Raw genomic sequence first — 20157 nt, 5'->3', positions numbered from 1 at the left:
ACATAATACTCAACAGTGAACTGGCAGAAATTTCCAAATACAAAAAAGGTGTTAGGCAGTGATGTGCGCTTTCTCTTCTTTTCTTGATTCTTTACAGTGAAGAGATTTTGAGAGTAAGGAAAAACTGTAGGGAGTAAAAATAGGAGGAAGAAATATAAATAATTTTTATTATTCTTACGTGCCACCTTGAAGGAGTCCAAGGATTCATCTTGGAAGGGCACACTATCTACTGCAACTAGCCATCTTCTTTACTTAATCCTTCAACTACATAGCACCACAACCATCAGCAAACTGAGTCGTCTACCACTCACTGCTATCACTAGTATACACTGTCTGTGTATTTTGTGCTCTCCTGACTGATTTGCCTGTATGGAGAGTGAAAACCCTGCTACCTCCATATGAGATCAGCCAGCTCACCTTCAACTGAAAAAGCCCGTATAAAAATTCCTTTCATCATGACGAGAATGTAGATGATACTTATGCAGATGATACCTTATCAGTTGCTGAAAAAGAGGAAGCTTTGTAGATTCCAAATATATTATAAAGCAAATAAACACCAAGTAAAATATGGCCTTACATTAAATTAAAAAAAAAGTTATGATAGTTAGCTGAGAAAAATATACTCCAAATTAAAATGGAAAACCAAATTATAGAACAAGTTAAAAAAAATGTTATACTTCTTGGTTACAGAGGATGGAAATTGCAGAGTCAACCTTTAACCGAATAAAGAATGTACTAACATCAAGCAAAATAAAAAAAACTAGAGTAAGAATGATTATATGCTTTATTTGGTTTACTTTTCTCTATGGAACAGAACAAGGAAGACAATAGAAGACTTAATGCTTTTGACATGTGGCCATACAGAAGAGCATTGAAAATCTCATGGATTCAGAAGAGGAGAAATGAAGTTTGGGAGATGATGGACACTAAATTGGAACATACAGAAAAGAAAAATACCATCTGTTGTGATGCATGAAAGTCTTCAAAAAGATTTATTGGAGGGAAGAATTGAAGACAGGTGAAAGAAAGGAAGACCACAACACGATTCAAAAATATAAAGGCCTATCTAACCTTGAACTATGAAGAGAGTAAGAGAGAAGAAGTAATTGGAGATCCATAATAGTTAACCTCTTGGATGGAGATGACACTTGTCAGGACAGGACTGTCCTATGTGAAGCAGTGTAGACATATTTTTCTTAAATATTTTTGATGATGACCTCCATTATCTTTAATTTTCAAAGAAAATTGTTTTAAAGATGTTGAAATATGGATAACAATGTCGTGAAAAGTTTTTTTTTTGACAAAATGTTTAAAATCTGTTGGAATTAACTTTATTGGATTGTTGAGCAATTTCAGTTTATGTTCAGACCATTTGTATGGATACAAATGGTCTAATGACCCATTGAACAAGTTTAAACACAGCTCAATCATTCACTATGTATGTGACACTGAGGATCTTCAACAATTAACGATGATAATACAGTAATAACAGTATGCCAACATGCTTGCATAATTGTTTTCATACAATAACGTGAAATTCTTCAGAACTGAATTTTTGATTCAACTCTGAAGATTATAGTATTATTGATAACAGTTTTTCTTATAGGTATATCATATTTTAAATAAACATCTTTATTTAAAAAGTTTTAACTTTTTCTTTCTCACTCATTCAATAGATTTAGTAGTTTAATTATATGCAACTTTGTTCACTTTAGCTATATAGCCAGATCTTATGTTACATACAGTAGCAAACAAATTCATCTGAACAAACCAAATTTTTGTCAAGTTTTTGGTTTTGGTTTGGTTTTTGTTTCAGTTTATTTTTGGTTTACTATTTTTTGGTTTTGGTTTCAGTTCACTGTTTTGGTTGAGTGCTGCATGTTTTAACTGTTCTACAATGTTATTAATAATGTTGTGCATTTTTAATAGTGTAAACATGTTGATGTTCATAGTGTTTTAATCATTTTGTGTAGCTATAAAATGGATACATCTCCAAGAAGGTGTTCAAAAATATGTACTCTTTCTCAGCACATATATGATCAAAGACAAATTACCAATGAGTGTGGTATTGGTTTGGATACTAATGTTAATGTGATTTTAAAGAAATTTAGAGAGACAGGTACCTTTTCTCCTGACAAAAAAGGAAAACTACACTTATTCATGATTGTTTACTAGCTGGGAAAAGCAAAATGAATCCAAGATTGTCTGCTATAGACTTAAATAGAACTTGGCAGCTAATGGGATTAATGTTTCTGAGATGACAGTCTGTCGAATATTGTTGGAAGCAGGGAGGACTGCCTGCAGACCAAAAAAGAAACAACCGTTGATGAAGGTATGCAGAAAAAGAGGTTTCAGTGGGCAAAAGTGTACAAAGATTGACTGTTGAGAAGTGGAAGAAGGTCATATTCTCAGATTAGAGCCCTTTCTTTGTCCAAGGGGAGCAAGTACCCTATGTTTGCAAATCAGCAGCTGAAAAAAAACTCCCAATTCAGTAAGCTCCTAAACACCCAGCTAAAAAATGTTCTGGGGTTGTTTTACACATGATGGTTCAGGATAACTTGTGCCTGTTGATGGTATGATGAAAAGTGACCAATACATAAAAATATTGGAGGGTCCCACAGATCCAGAAAGACAAAGAACTCATGTTCCAACAGGATCTTGCTCCATACCACACTTCAAAAAATCACAATATCCAATTGCTTCAGTGCCAGCTTCAGCTCCTGACATTAAACCAATAGAAAATTTGTGGGCCGTAGTGAAAAAGAGACTTGGAAAATTAAATTGTGATACAAAGGATAACTTAATACAATCCATTATACAAGTATGGTTTTGAAATGCAGAAATAAAAATAATGTGTTCTACGTTGGTAGAGTCCATACCTAAATGAATTAATGAACTTATTAGAAACAGAGGAGCACATATAAATTATTAGATAAAGTTGGAGTCTAATTTTTGTACTTTTGTATTGTGAAATTAAAATTTTTCTTTAAAATGTGAGTGTTCAGATTAATTTGTTTGCTACTGTAGAGAAATTCATATTAATTAGCATTTCTATAAAAAAAATGCTAAGAAATGCTAACTAATATGAATTTCTGCAAGTATACAATGATCCACATATATCATCCTAGAATAAATCATATAATTAAAGAATTTTTAGATTGGTGGAATTGTTTTCACACGATTTAACTATAAAAGTTATATAATCTTGAAATTGTATATCTGAGGCACAACTTTCTGGGCTGGAGGAAAACCGAATTAATGCAATTTGTAAAGAAAAAAAAAGATACATTAAAGTTACAACTATATTAAAAAAAGAGGATTTTTGATTATAATAATTTGAAACTAATTTTTTTTATCATCTGAAAATTCCCATTTTATATTACTTATTATGTTGTCATTAAAATGATATGAGTGGAATGATATTTTTTTACACAGGGTGGTGCTGAACACAAGTTACCAATTTTTATTTCAAGAATTTTCAAGGATCAGGCTGGTTGGTAATTTTTATTTTTTTAATAATAGTATAATATACTCATGCTTATACAAACTAATGAATAACATCAAACATACAGCTCCATATGAACATATGAACTATTTCTGGAATAGTTCTAGATTGTCATTTCAGTTGCTAAAGCATTTGCACAAAATTGTAAATTTCTGAAACTCATTACAGTCTTCAGCATTTCTGTTAAGATTTTAACCTCCTTCTTCAACTTTCCCAGTATTATCAATATGACACACTGAATAAATAATGCTATTTATGTGGATTTTCACACATATTATTAGAGCCATATACTTTTTGGTTATGATGTACATGTACTATGTGTGAATGCAGTTACTATTCAACTGTCATAATTAGTATATAGTAATCACTTTTACAGGCAAGTGACATGGTCACTTGCTATCACTTGCTTGTAATACCAGTTAGATTGTGCTGAACAGAACATTATAAAAAAAAAATACGCTAAGGGAATTTTTTTGTACAACAAAATGTTTTTCTAGGAGTTGCATTGATAATATGTACCATATTATTTGATATTACCATATTATATACTCACATATTTTTCAGCATTGCATAAAGTTCCTTCGTATTCATTTTTGGTGCTTAAATTCTTCTAGATAACATTCACCATAAAACAATTCAATTTTATTCACTATAAAACAAGTAAATTCAGTAACTGCTGGCATCTCCATAGCAGCTTATATAATGATTCATTATTTGAAAATTTTTAATTTTTTTTCCCACCACATAATTCAGAAGACTTGGTCAGAAGATTCAGTTACAGTTGGTTGGAGTAGTATTCATCTTAGACACTTAATGAGGAAAAACAGCAGCAGGAAAGGGTTAAAAGGAATGCTTGCTTCCAATATTTGTTGCATTCACATAGACATCTTCAGAGAGTACAATATAAAGTGTAACACACATGCAAAGACAGTGCAAAAGTAAGTGAAGCTGTGGACAAAACTCTGAAGCCCTCAACTGGCACTGTTGGTGCCAGCTGAGAGCTTCAGTTATAATATGGGATCTCTGTGAATTCAGGAAGTTTGATGCATCCATATTTATGTAGATTGCAGCTGCCCTGAAAAACCAGCCCATATTCTGAAGAAAAAAAAAAAAAAAGTATATCACTTGCTGTTAGGTTACATAGTGTTTTTTTTTTCATTTGATTCTCTTTGTAATATCTAATTCATAGTCTGCTAGACTTGACTACATGATTACAGATGTATTTTTTATATGCAGATAGGGGTGGCTGATCTTACAGTCTGTTCATAGTACTCTAACTTGCAGAAACAAGGAACTTTGTACACACAAGGAACTGAAAGTGGAAGGAGGTAATCCTTGGCTGTTTTTTTGGATGCATATCATACATAAGGAATGGTATTAGTATTACTGTAATCTTTCTGAAGAGGTTGAGGATTAATGGGAAGAATTAAGCATTTTGTTGATTCTGTAGGAACTGTAGCTATCAGATAGGAAAGTGTGCTGTATATGAACTGAGACAAAATATTGAAAGAATTAAACATTAGTTTTAACCTCCCTACTGGCTGGGACGTCTATAGACGTCCAACTTAATCTGGATATGATTCAGCCCACCTGTTTAAAGAACCTGGATAAGAAGTGAAATTTGACTGTCATGTCCATTAGAAGGTGTGATAAACCCTCACGCTGAAGAGAACGGTTAATCGGATTATCTCCCGTTCGTAGCTGCCTCTCAGTTGCCTATAACAAGAAACGGACTTTCTTGTTCCATGCTGGTGAACTGGATTTTAGTTATATATGATAGACTAAAAATAGAGAAATTATTTATATTTTTGTTTTCTCTTTTTATTGTACAATACAATTTTAATTTCTGGACAAAATAAAGGTATTGCATAATTTCTTCACTTGAATATTGCCTTACCTTGGAGAACCAATTTAATTTTTTATTTTTTTGCGCTAATTTTTTTCTAATCGCTTAGAAGACAAAATATTTTTCTTTGTTCTCGAAGAAATTAATTCACGATAATTATTTGAAATATTCTTTTAAAAAAAGAAAAGAAAACCGGCTGCCGACGTTCCAGTTTATATTATTTTTATTTTTGTACAAAACCTTCGAAATCGAATAATACTTAACAGATTTCCTTTAGAGAATAACATGAAATTCTTTAATCATATTACTAAATTTTTTCTTCATGTTGTATAGTAATCTGTACTTTCACTTTCTTGGTTTCCTTGTATAATTGGTCATTACAAAATGAAATTAACAGTTATGATTTAAATTTATATTTTCTGCATAATTCAGATATTTTATTCTCCAATTTTTTAAAGTAAGCGATACATTTGTTTATTTTTATTATTCAAAATATGTATATCAAATGTGAAATTTCATTTCCATATTTTTACAATAGAATTGAACTTTATTTCGCCTCTGATAGTTTAAACCCCCTCCCCCTGTTGCATTACTATCACACACCCGAAAACTGTTATGAAACATAGGTACAGTTTTTATTTAATTCGTTATTTTTCTCTAGTAATTGTTCCACATAACTTTAATTTTTCGATACTGAAACTATGTGGTGATTATTATAAATTAGCAAATTATAAATCAGACAATATACATATTTCCTGATTATTATAAATCAGGAAATTATGTGATATTCGGATATAGATGAAATTAATATTTAAAATCACTGTCATCCTTCAAATGCAATATCAGAATAAAGAAAGTGGAAAACCCGAAGTTTCGAAATACATATCGAAAGCCCGCTCTCGAAATGTATTGGTCTACAGACTGGATTCTGAACACGCCAATGTTTCATGATGTTATGACTGAAAAACAATTCAGTCTCATCATGAAGTATTTGCATTTTCAGAATAATGAGGAATACGATCAGGCAACACATCCTTGCCCAGTCCTCAACAAAATTTATGATTTTCTGATGAAAATCCATCAAAAATGTAGATCACTCTACATCCCTGAGAGAGACTTGAGTATCGATGAAAGCCTTATGCCATTCAAAGGTGGCATACATATACTGAAATGTAAGCAGTATATTCCCAAAAAGAAAGCGAAGTATGGAGTAAAATGTTTTATGCTTTGCGAATCGGAAAGTGGATATCGTTGGGATTTCAAACCTTATACGGGATAGCAAACTGTAATCGAGCACGATAAATATTCGGATCTTCCCTTGTCGATGCATGCAGTAATGCAGTTACTAGACCCTTTACTGGGGAAAGGTTACTGCATTATAATGGATAATTACTATATATGTGTCCTGAACTCGCTGATTTGCTTTTACAGCATCGCACAGATAGTTATGGTACTGTAAATGCAAAAAGGCGAGATATGCCTCCAGATCTGGCTTCAGGAAAGCTATCGAAGGGGGAAATCCAAACTTATCAGCGAGGGAAAGTCTTTGCACTACGTTGGAAAGCCAAAAAAGATGTTTTTCTGCTATCTTCCCTGCACAATCCATCAACAGAATCCGTGGAGAAGCATGGTTTGAAAAAAGAAAAACCCATTGCTGTGTGTGCATATAATGACACTATGGGTTGAGTCGACAGGTGCAATCAGCAACTATCATTCTACTCTGTAATGAGGAAACAGCATAAAAAATATTACAAAAAAGTGTTTGGACATGTTATTTGAATTTTGAAGTGTTTGGATTTTGTTATTTGGAACAGTTTCCTCCTGTACAAGAAAAAATGTTTATCTACCATAACATATCTAGAATACAGAATAGAAATTGCGAAAGCATTGCTGCATGCACATGCACCTTCTTCAACAAGCAGAAAAACAGGAAATCCTGCCAGACATCTGAGGTGAACGCTGCTAACTCAACCATTATCCCGAAAATCTACCACCAACCGCTAATAAAAAAAAAAAAACCTGCACGCAAATATTATGTATGTAATAAAAAAAATATCAGAAAGGAAACAAAAATCTGGTGCCCTGAGTGTAAAACTGCTTTGTGTGTTTACCCTTGCTTCAAGGTGTTCCACGCTGTTCAAGAATTTTAAATTCTGAACAGTATGAAATAAAAAATGTTTATTTTCAGGGCCATCAAAACAGTCCTTTTCAGGATTACAAATATTGATAGAGGGATACCCGAATGCACTGTTTCTTTTTCATCTTGAAGGCTAATTTTTAAGTTCTTTTTATGACACAAAGAAACTGGAAAGAGTATTCCAGGTAAAGTATTTCATCAAAACAATAAAAAATAATGAAATAAAATCTACCCTATACTGTATATATATAAAATGATAAGCCTTTTTATGTCATGTTTATCGAAACGTTTTGAAACTCAGGGGCTACCCTGAGTGTTGAGTCTTCAAAATTCGAGTCATCAGAATTCAGGGGCGGCACAATTGAAGGAGAACTGGTCTACCATACTGGAACACGGAGGATTGGGCATAGCCCCCTAGTTAATAAATGAAATACATAAATAATAACGGGAACATTTTCACCTTGCCAACACTCAACATTGATGTGATATGGGTTCCAAATTTTTTGTTTTGGAGATATATATATATATATATTACAAAGTTTTGTAATAAAAATTTCTGCTACAATGAAGTTTGGCAGAATCAACAATATTATTACTACCTTATTTCTGTTTCTCGTGTGGGAGAAAAACGGTAAAATGTCACTCTTATAATTATATGAGATATTATAATGGCAAAAATAGTAAGAAAAAGTCATTTGCACTTTCTCTTCAAATCACAAAGAAAGAACATTGTAAATTCAGTCAGTGGAAAAGAAAATACCACATTTTTCTCCTGTTATCTGATTTTTTTTTTCTTGTAGTACAAAGAAGAAATCACTGCATATAACATAAAGTCTGCAGGAGGGAAAAAAAATCTGGAAATTGGTTACATTATAACGAATAGAGAAATCATGTCAGAAAAATTATTCACGTAAGATTCTAATCTCAGCAAACATAACATTTTCTTCTAGATTAGATATCAAAAGTAACTGAACCTTTGCTACTATTTTACACTAAAATGAATGGGTATGTTCCATAAGTGATTTACGTTTGCAACAGCTGTCTTGCGAACGATTTATGAAATAAATTATCTGAAATATCCGCAGATTGATTAGGTCTATACCCCCCCCCCCCCAAAAAAAAGAAGATTATGAAACGCATATGCACCTTTTCTTTGAAAATAATTCAAATCCTCTTTTTCAAGATAATTGTATGATTTAATTTCTAATTTTTGATAATAAAAGAGAAACTGATCATTATAAATTAAGCAATTATTTTGGCATAAATAATGTATAAGCATGTAAACGAAATATCAGTATTTCTGTTAGGATATAGGTAATCAACAATCTAAAAGGAAACAAGACATTCTTGACATATTCTGCACTACAGCCTGAGGCACTTTAGTGTTCTCCCCTTTCTTCTCAATAGCACTGAGAGTAATAAGCCTTCAATTTTTCCTCCAGCTAAGAGGATATTACTAAGTATTTAGAAGACGTAGATTATTTCAGAAATAGCTTCCAGCAGCAGAAGTTATATTTAGATTTTTTTAAAGAAAAACAAACAAAAATAATACTACTGAACTTTTTTTGTGTGGTATGCATATAAACAATTTTGCATGGTGAAAATATAGCATATTATTTCTAAAATTTCACACAATTTCAGCGGACAGTAGAACAGCTGGTTTTAGATTGCAAATAAATAGAACAGAATTATAAGCTTCACGGTACAATCTGATTGTCGTATATCTTTTGTCAAAATGGTAAAATGAAGTAATTGATTTTGAATGCTGTCTAGAAAAGCTTTCAAACCTGTGAGTTCTAGGAGAAGATAAGGAGGGGGGGGGGGAGCATTAGAAAATCTTCAAAATGAAAAAGAATTTTGAATCATTCCGTATATGATATTTTTCACATTATATTTTCAACATATCTACGAGGATGTGCACTAGATATTATCGTAATATGCATAATACAAATAAATAAATAAATGACGAAGGCGAAGACTTACTGCTAAAATATCATTGGATATAAATTTTTGTTACCAAAAAGACACACAATCGGAAACCGAGTAATTCAATGTAGCATTTTAACATTTTTTTTTAAATTTTATCTTTATGAATAACAAAAAATCGTTTCTAAAACTGAAATGTGATGATCCATGTAATGCTATTTGGCTAGAAACGAAAGCAAAAGGACATATTTATTTCAATAAATATTGTTTAAAAATATAAATATTTGACATAATATTTTCAAAGCAAACATTTGAAAATTCTGAAATTCGAAAACAAATTATTCAATTATTATATGTAAAGTGAAAGAACAATCAGTGCAACTCATCCGGTGCACTGATTTGTAGAATTACCAAGTATTTATAAGACGTAGATTATTTCAGAAATAGCTTCCAGCAACAGAAGAAGTAATATTTAGATTTTTTTAAAAGAAAAACAAACACCAATAATACTAGTGAACTTTCTTTTGTGTGGTATGCATATAAATTGTGGTATGCAATTTTGCATGGTGAAAATATAGTATATTAATTCTAAAATTTCACATAATTTCAGCGGACAGTAGAACAGCTGGTTTTAGATTGCAAATAAATAGAACAGAATTAGAAGCTTCAGGATACAATCTGATTGCCGTATATCTTTTGTCAAAATGGTAAAATGAAGTAATTGATTTTGAATGATGTCTAGAAAAGCTTTCAAACCTATAGAAATTTAGAGTAGTTATGCAATTCAGTTCCAGGAGAGAATAAGGAGGGGAGGAAGCATTAGAAAATCTTCAAAATTAGCAAAAATTTTGAATCATTCCGAATATGATATTTTTCACATTATATTTTCAACATATCTATGAGGTTATGCACTAGATATTATCGTAATATGCATAATACAAATAAATAAATGACGAAGGCAAAGAATCACTGCTAAAATATCATTGGATATACATTTTTGATACCAAAAAGAAATGATCGGAAACCGAGTAATGCAATTTAGCATTTTAACATTTTTTTTTTATTTTGTCTTTATGAATAACAAAAAATCGTTTCTAAATCTGAAATGTGATGATCCATATAATGCTATTTCGCTAGAAACGAAAGAAAAAGGACATATTTATTTCAATAAATATTATTTAAAAATATAAATATTTGACATAATATTTTCAAAGCAAACATTTGAAAATTCTAAAATTCGAAAAAAAATAATTCAATTATTATACGTAAAGTGAAAGAACAATCAGTGCAACTCTTCTGGTGCACTGATTTGTAGAATAAAATACACCAAATTTACTATCACTAAATAGATTCATTGCAAAAGCTGATCAGTGGTCATTTCAGGATTGATTTTTTTCGCATATATGAAATTCGTTTCAAGTTTTGGGAAGAGACACAATAAATCATTTTAGAGGCAAGAAAGGTCAAATAACTTAGGACAGTAAATGAAATTCTAAGCAACACAATAGACGTAAAGACAGGGGGAAGGGACACAAAGGTCACACAGCAACAGTTAATCCACTAATGGCTATAGAATAGCCGTAACGAGATTAACGGCAGAGGTAGCTAATGGCATGATAAAAGGTAGAATGCCGACGAAGTTTTGATCCATGAAAAAAGCTAGGGAGTGTTGAATATTTCATCCACACCGGCCGGTTGGGAGGTTAATCCTTTCCCAATGTTTTTGTCTCAGTTAAGCTTCTAACATGAATTCTGCCCTACACTTAAGTCTAAATGTGTGATTGGAGTAGTAGTTTCATGGGACTGATCTATAAAAAGGGAAACAGATCTGAATTATAGGAATTGACCTTATTCAGTATACCAGGTAAGATTTATGTGTACTTGAGAAGAAGCTAAGAATTCATGTTAAGCTTCTAACATGAATTCTGCCCTACACTTAAGTCTAAATATGTGATTGGAGTAGTAGTTTCATGGGACTGATCTATAAAAAGGGAAACAAATCTGAACTAGGGGAATTGACCTTATTCAGTGTACCAGGTAAGATTTATGTGTACTTGAGAAGCAGCTAAGAAAAATTGCAAGAAAAAGAGAATAATAGTGGGTTTAGGAAAATAGGAGTTACAAGACTAGATTTTTAATTTTAAACAAATAGTTAGGAAATCTGTATGGATCACATTGTGAAGGAAAGTAACATGAAATTTCAAACTTGGAGGTATTAAACTCAGTTAAAGTTATGCTCCTAAATATATTCAGTACAACTCTTCAGCACTTTTTAACTAATTGAATAACTATAAAAAAAAATTGATATGAAAATTAGCAGGAAGGAGTCCAACACTATTAAAATAAGTAGGAACATAGGAAAATATAATCTGTTTCCACAGTGTAGAATGTATAGAACAAATAAAATATTTCAGTTCTTTAACTAATTTTTTGTGAAGGTTGCAAATTGAACATGGAAATAACAGAATAAATACAGCTGGTTAGTATGGTGAGGGCCAGTTGCATACATTTTTATGGAATAAGAGAGGGAATTAGCCAAAACACAAAGTAGTATACTGTAATACTTTAAAGCTCTATCAGGAAATTATAATTTAATAATTATAAATATTGAGAAGTTCAAGGCAAGTTTTTTTAATATTCCAAAAAATTAAAATTTAGAATTTGTTTTCATTCTCTATTCATAGAAGTTAACAGATAATGTTACTAATTCTGCAAGCAAGTATTGCCACCTTAAAAGCATACCTTCCTTAATTGGAAAAAGTGGGACTATTTTTTTATGGTATAAAACCACAAACGAAGATGTCAAATAGAAACTGTTTTTATTTTGACTAATTTCATGAAAAAGTTTGTTTCACTTCATCAGGAAATAATATGAATAAACTAAAAACTTGCAAGTAAGTAATGATAGTTAACATCTGTAGTGAAAATCATTTCAATATGTTTTTCAAGTGGAAAGCATGCATTCACTGGTTTCTGGTTTGTCGGTGACTGTATACTATTGATAGATACAAGTGTGTTGTGATGGATTAAGGAAGACTAGATTTGATGTAAAATCATCCCTTGTTTTTATGTTACACTGTAGAGGATGCTTCATCATTTCAGATGATTCTTTGAACACTCTTGTATAAAAAGTCGCCTTCCTGAAGAACATTCATCCTTGAATTAAATTTGCAGTTGGATTAGAAAGAAATAGGCCTTTACTGTTTTTGGATACACTAGTTGAGATATCAGAACAAAACACACTCAACTTCTCAATCTACAGGAAACCAACTAACACAGGACATTACCTACATGCAGCTTCTCATCATCATCATCATTGCCCAGTGCAAAAAATAGGCATCATCCGTTCCTTACATGGCAGAGCCTACAGAATTTTCAACAACATAGATAAAAAGACTAAGAGCTACAATATCTTAATTCTCTTCTTCCAAAATAAATGGTTATAACAGATCATTAACCAAAAAAATTCTATTCCAAACTCCAAAATAAACAGAACAATAAAAAAATCAAGAATACAAAGGAGCAGTGATTCTTCCATATATACAATCAGTCACAAATAAAATAGCAAGATTGTTTCAACAAAACTTAAAAGTTGGCTTCTACCCAATCAACAAAATCTCTGAACACCTAAAACTTCCTAGACCTCCATATCTGCCATGTAAAAAAACGCAATGTCTACAAGATCAGTTGCAGTTCGTGGTTTTCACTAGATAGGACAGACTGGCAGATCAGGTGAAACACTTTGATTGGAACTTCAAGGACTTTGAGAATGGCAGAAAGTCCAAATCACGGCTGGCAGCACATACAATGAAAATAAAACACACCAAGTAGGATGGCAACAGGCTGAAATGCTCCACATTGATTACTGTTTTTACTCAAGAGCATTCAAAGAATCAGCTGAAATAATGAAGCATCCTCTACAGTGTAACAAAAAAACAAGGGATGATTTTACATCATGTGTGGTCTTCCTTAATCCATCGTGACACACTTGTATCTACCAATAGTATGCATCAACCCACGAATCAGCAGCCAACATAATAGCGAATGTACACTTTCCATTGTTTAAATATTTTCAGATATTTTTCACTAGAGGTGTTAACTGTTATTACTTGTTTTCAAGTTTTTAGTTTATTCATGTTATTTACTGATGAAGTGAAAAACAAAGTTTTTCATGAAACTAGTTGAAATTATTATTATTTTTTTTTTGGCATTTCCATGGAACCAGAGACACATCATGGGAGACTCAAATTAACCATCATACACACAAATCTTATCCCAACTCACTCACCACTCTCCACACAAAAAATCTGGTCTGCACACCCCTACTAACCATACTCTTACACAACTTCCATGGATGGACCCTAGTTCTCTATTTGTCATACAGGGTGTTTGGGATAAATTTGACAGTTTCGTAAGGAAAAAGAAAATCTTCTTTGTATCTATTAAATTTAATGAATTGACAAAAAAACATTACAGGCAGAGTTAATTACAATACTATCAACAAGATTTACTCAAAATAACCACCATTAGCATCGATCACAGCTTCAATTCTACTTCGGAACCTCGAACAAGCTGATGCTACAGTCTCCCTGGGAAGGGCCGCAAAAACTGTTTTAATTTTATCCATTAACTGGGCTTTTGTATTACTGGAAGTGCGATTGGTGTCTTTTTCAACTGCGCCCCATACAAAATAATCCATGGGGTTAAGGTCTGGGGAGTTTGGAGGCCAAACATTTGGACTGGTGAAGTCGTAGAAATTTTCAGACAACCATTTTTGACTTTTCCCAGAGGTGTGGCAAGGGGCCGAATCCTGCTGCCATACATACGGCCTACCATTGGCTACCCTTGTTATCCAGGGCTTGACTACAGTTAGCAACTCCACGAACAAAGCCCGAATTCCAATGCCAGGGTTCTTCAACACCTGTTCCTGCAGATTTGCGAGGAATTCTGCTGTACGAACGCAATCAGATCGTCTGCTAGGGATCTTTCTTCTTGCTACATCCTCGTAGTCACCATTGCAAGTCTCTAGTTCATGCCTGATTGTTTTTACTGTATTCAGGGAGCATTGGGCAGCAGTCGTAATATCCTTATTTTGATGGCGGGCACGAATCATCATGATACAAGTTATTCTCTTCCATGATTCAGGTGGGTTCCAGCTATCCATCCTTTCTGACATCTTGTATATGAATGAAGAAGGGTCCAAACTTTTAAATGAAGAGAAGTGTGTGTTAATACATGTAACTTACGGAAAAATATAATTAATTATAAATATGTCAAATTTATCCCGAACACCCTGTATATCAAAAAATTTCACTTTCATCAATTTTGTAAAATGCCTTCAATATCTTAAAAGTTTCTATCATGTCCCCCCTCTTTTCTGCTTATCAACTAAACTTTGTAACCTGCAAAACCTTCAACACCTATCTTTGTAGGGAGTATTCCACAGGGCTGTCACCATCTTGGTCACTCATCTCTGAATCTTTTCAATTGCCTCCTGATCATCAAGAAACCCAGGTGACCAAATCTGTGCACAGTAGTCAAGATGTGGCCAAATCATAGCCTTATAAAGAGGGATAATAGCTTCCTTATCTTTACTTGTTAGTGTGTTTTTCAGCATCCAAGTAATTCGTTGAGCTATTTTACCAACTTTTGTAATATACCCTCTGAATTTTAACTCTTTGTCCATCATTATCCCCAAGTCTCTAGCCTTATCAATTTTCTGCAAACCAATACCATCAATATGATACACCATATGCAACCTTTTCAACCCAAAGTGCCTAATGTTACATTTTGCAACATTAAATTGACAGTCCAAATTGATTATCCTTTGCCCACAATGCCAATTTATTTACATCATCCTGCAGGATATCTACATCACTTTTATCAGCTATTGCTCTTCAGTTTTTCATCATCAGCAGCAAACGACTAAATATCTCCTCTTAAATCTTTCCCTATGTCATTGATATACAAATTAAAGAGTGGTGTCCCTAGCACCGAACCCTGAGGTGTTCCACTAGTTACATCATTCTCCTAGACTTCACTCACCATATACTACTTTCTGATGTCTGTCTGTCGGCTATACCCCTATTCATACTACTATCCTTACATGCATTCCCATCCTCTCCAGTTTTTGTAATAGTTTTCCATGTAGTATTCTGTCAAATGCCTTAGCAAAGTTAAGCAGTATCAGTTCTGCTGTCACTTTATTATAAAAATGAATAAGTTACTAAGACAGGACACACCCTTTACAAAGCTATGGTTCCCAGTATAAAGTATTGCATCCTTATCCACCCACTGTTGTATTTTACCTTTCACCGACTTTTCCAATACTTTAACAACCATTACCAATATATTAATTCGGCTGTAGTTTGCTACCTCTGTCTTGAATCAACTTTTATGCAATGGTACTATCTTATCCTCTTTCTACTCCCTTGGATCCCTGGAAGAGCTGAGACTTAGATTGAACAACTTCATCAGAAATAAAAACATAGTTTCTATTTGACATCTTTGTGTGTGGTTTTATACTGTAAAAAAATGGTTCTAAAAATAGACCTCTAGGTAGATGTCTTGCATTGTCTAGTGAAACACCACTGCCCTGCTTTTGGAGGTACAAAGTGGCATTGGCTGTGTTTCATCCCTAGAGTAGGATTTCCATTTTCTGCCCCTCTCTCCTTTCTTCCTACATGCAGAGTGGATGAGAACATTCTTGTTCATGCTCTCCATAAAGTTTTTACATACAGAGTCATCACCGCCTTCGTTCGGGGGTACAGCAGTAAAGTGGTTTATATAGGCTGGCTGCCAGACAGTATATGGGATCGAATATGCTGGTAAAATTGAATTTCATTTTGAAAAGAACAACATGTAGAAAGTTTTAAAGCAATTAAAAATTGAATAGCTCTCAGATTTGAACTGTAGACTAAAATACACAGATTATTGAAGAAAAAATAAAAGAGTTTGAGAACAGGAACCAAACCGTGGGGATTCAGTGGCAAACCTTGAAGAAAACCCTGATTGATTCAGCCAGAGAGGCATGTCGTGAGGTTGTCTGCAAGGATAGAAAAATTAGAACTCCATGGTGGACACAGGAAGTTAAAGAGGCAGTGAAGGAAAAGAAGAAAGCATATCAAAAGTTCCGGGCAAATAAGTCAGCTTGTGCTCTTAGAGAATACAGAGACAAATGTAAGAAAGCTAAACAAAAGTCATCAGAAGACTTTGGTAAGAAAATAGAAAATAAAATATCAAGAAGTGGCAAGATATTCTGGAGGTTATTGAAGAAGCTCAGAAATGGAGAAAAGAGTGTTGTAAAAGGAATTAGAGATGATAAAGGTGACATGAAAATGGGAGAAAAAGATATCCTTGAAGTATAGAGTAATTACTTTGAAAAATTGCTAAACGAAACAATAACAGCACAATAGTAAAAACACTCAAAACGCATGCACTCAGCAATACATATCCATACTGTGAAGTAGAAAAAGCCATCAAAGGCTTGAAATGTGGAAAGGCAGCAGGAGTAGATGATATTCAACCAGAAATGCTGAAGTATGGAGGTATAAAAGTCTTACAGTGGCTGCACTGAATAGTTCAAAAGGCCTGGACAGAGGGACAAATTCCAGATGATTGGAGTAGAGCTCTCATAGTACCCATATATAAAAAGGGAAATAAAACTGAATACAAAAATTACAGAGGTATTTCCCTACTGAGTGTTCCTGGTTAGATTTATGCAAGTATACTTGAGAAACGGTTGAGAAGAATTGGGGAAGAACAAGCTCGATTCAGGCCAAATAGAGGCTGTCAGGATCGGATCTTCACTTTATGACAAATAGTTGAAAAATCATGGGAATATAACAAAGATCTGTATTTAAGTTTTGTAGATCTGGAAAAGGCATATGACAAGGTGTCAAGAGAGAAGCTATTCAAAATGCTACAGTTATATGATGTCAATGGAGCATTATATCAAGCAATACTTAGTCTTTATTTGAGTTGTGAGTCAGCAGTTAGAATTGAAGGAAGTACAGGAAGATGGTTTGATGTTATATCTGGTGTCAGACAAGGATGTACATTATCCCCTCTGTTATTTATTATCTATATGGATTATATTATGAAGGAAAGTGGTATTAAATCTGATATCAAAATTGGAGATGTTAATGTCAGCTCTTTGCTTTATGTGGATGATGTTATACTATAAATCCACTACAAGTCTGCAAGATTCCCTTATTAAATTGAATAACTGATGTAATAGATATGGTATGAAGGTCAGCAATAACAAGACAAAGACAAGGAAAATAGGCAGAAGCATTGAAAATATCAAGTGCATTGCGAATGGACAACCTGTGGAAGAAGTAAAACATTTCAGCTATTTATGCACAATTTTTAGTGAAGATGGTATCCTCACCTTCTTGTGGTGCACCCTGTTGGGTATCTACCTGGATACTGAACGAATGAGGGTGGGCTGGCAATTTGGGATTTTGCCGACCAAATTGTAATTCTTATTGGCTTAAACCAAATTACAAAATGATGGTACAACATGAAAAAATTTCATGCCGCCTGGGGCTTCACCTGGTTAAACAATTTCCACCGTTGTTTTCACCAGGAAACCAGGTTGAACAGCGAAAAGTCAGCTACTGGAACAAATCTTGAAAAACACCACAACTCAACATCACCAGAGTTAAAGATTGGTACTATCAGCATAAGAAGCCTGAATGGCAAAGAAATGGAGCTAACTGAGGAATTAGATAAGTTCCAGATCGACATAATACGGGTGACTGAAACAAAAAAGACAAAATCTGGTGAGATCTTTCTGAGCAATAAATACAAAATGTTAGATTCAGGCAATGACAATCAAGGAAAAGGAGTAGCAGACATAGTATTCAACACTAAATACAAGGCTAATCTTCTTGAATTGAGGCAGTCTCAAGTAGAGTGATGTGGGCAAATATCAGAATGGAGTACTGGACAATGAGACTTATTTGTGCCTATGGGTCCCACAGAAGGTTCTACTAAGGTAGAAGTGGAGAAATTTTTTGATGCTGTAGAAAAAGCAACTTGCACAATGAAAAAGGAAAAGGTGGTCCTTGTTGGGGATCTAAATAGCAGAGTGGGAAATGATTGTCAGACATACAAAAATATTTTGGGAAAATTTGGAGAAAAGAGCAAAGCTAATAATAACGGCAAATATCTGTTGGATTTCTGCTCAGGACATGGACTATTTATTACTAACACAATGTTCCAACATAAAAATGTGCACAAATTCACATGGAGAGAAGACACAGGGAATAAGAAAAGTCTCATTGACTATGTTATTATTGATAGTGATGTTTTCTCTCTGGTGCAGGACACTAGGTGTACAGAGGATTTGAAATTGGAAGTGATTACCGTTTAGTCTTGAGCGGGATAAAATTGAATTTCATATTGAAAAGAAGGACATGTAAGAAAGTTTTAAATCGAATAAAAGTTGAGCAACTCTCAGATGTGCAATGTAGACTAAAATACACAAACATTATTCAAGAAAAAAAAAATGAAAGAGTTTGTGAACAGGAATCAAACCTTGGAGATTCAGTTGCAAGCTCTGGAGAAAACATTGATTGATTCAGCCAGAGAAGCATGTGGTGAAGTTGTCTGCAAGCATAGAAAAATCAGAAGAACTCCGTGGTGGACATAGGAAGTTAGAGGCAGTGAAGGAAAAGAAGAAACCGTCTAAAATATTCTTGGCAAATAAATCAGCTTGTGCTCTTAAACAATACAAAGACAAATGTAAGAAAGTTCTGTAAAAGAAAGCTCTGTAAAATTAGCTAAACACAAGTCATAGAAAGACTTTGGTAAGAACATAGAAAATAAATATCAAAAAAGGTGGCAAGATATTCTGGAGGTTGTTGAAGCTCAGAAATGGAGGAAAGAGTGCTCTGAAAGGAATTAGAGATGCTAAAGGTGTCATGAAAACTGGAGAATAAAATATCCTTTAAGTATGGAGTAATTGCTTTGAAAAATTGCTAAGCACAGTGGTAAAAAACACTCAACAGACATGCAATCAGGAATACATATCTATGTTTGAAGTTGAAAAAGCCATCAAAAGTCTGAAATACGGAAAGGCAGCTAGAGTAGATGATATTCGATAATAAATGCTCAAGTGTAGAGGTATAAAAGTCTTACAGTAGCTGCACTGCATAATTCGGAAGGATAGAGGGACCAATTCCAGGTGATTGGAGTAGAGTTCTCATAGTATCCATATATAAAAAGGGAATTAAAACTGAATGTGAGAATTACAGAGGTATTTCTCTACTGAGTGTTCCTGGTAAGATTTATGCCAGTATACTTGAGAAACGGTTGAGAAGGATTGCAGAAGAGACGTTTTTGGGAAGAACAAGCTGGATTCAGGCCAAATAGAGACTATCATGTTCAGGTTTTCACTTTACAACAAATAGTTGAGAAATCATGAGAATATAACAAATATCTGTATTTAAGTTTTGTAGATCTGGAAAAAGAATATGACAAGGTGTCAAGACAGAAGCTATTAAAAACGCTACAGTTGTATGGTGCCAGTGGGGCATTATATAAAGCTATACTTAGGCTTTATTTGAGTTGTAAGTCAGCAATTAGAATTAAAGGAAGTAGAAGAAGATGGTTTGATGTTAAATCTGGTGTCAGACAAGGATGGACGTTATCCCTTCTGTTATTCATTATCTATATGGATCACATTATGAAGGAAAGTGGTATTAAATCTGATATCAAAATTGGAGATGTTAATGT

The 20157-nt window shown here is 33.4% G+C and overlaps 1 protein-coding gene across 2 annotated transcripts in view; it reads left to right on the top strand.

Moving 5' to 3' along the window:
- Window positions 1–20157, top strand: part of Syn2 (Syntrophin-like 2) — a 348707-nt gene that overhangs the window by 85508 nt on the left and 243042 nt on the right. For both annotated transcript variants that reach the window (XM_090403965.1, XM_090403966.1), the window contains exon 4: window positions 3436–3493. In XM_090403965.1, coding sequence (XP_090260091.1) covers window positions 3436–3493 — 58 coding nt within the window. The remainder of the gene's footprint in view (window positions 1–3435; window positions 3494–20157) is intronic.

The sequence above is a fragment of the Typopeltis vanoorti genome, chromosome 14 (genome assembly GCF_054136105.1).
Source record: "Typopeltis vanoorti isolate ZY-2024b chromosome 14, IOZ_Tvanoo_1.0, whole genome shotgun sequence".
Lineage (NCBI taxonomy): Eukaryota > Metazoa > Arthropoda > Arachnida > Uropygi > Thelyphonidae > Typopeltis > Typopeltis vanoorti.
This window is presented reverse-complemented; position numbering and strand designations above follow the sequence as displayed.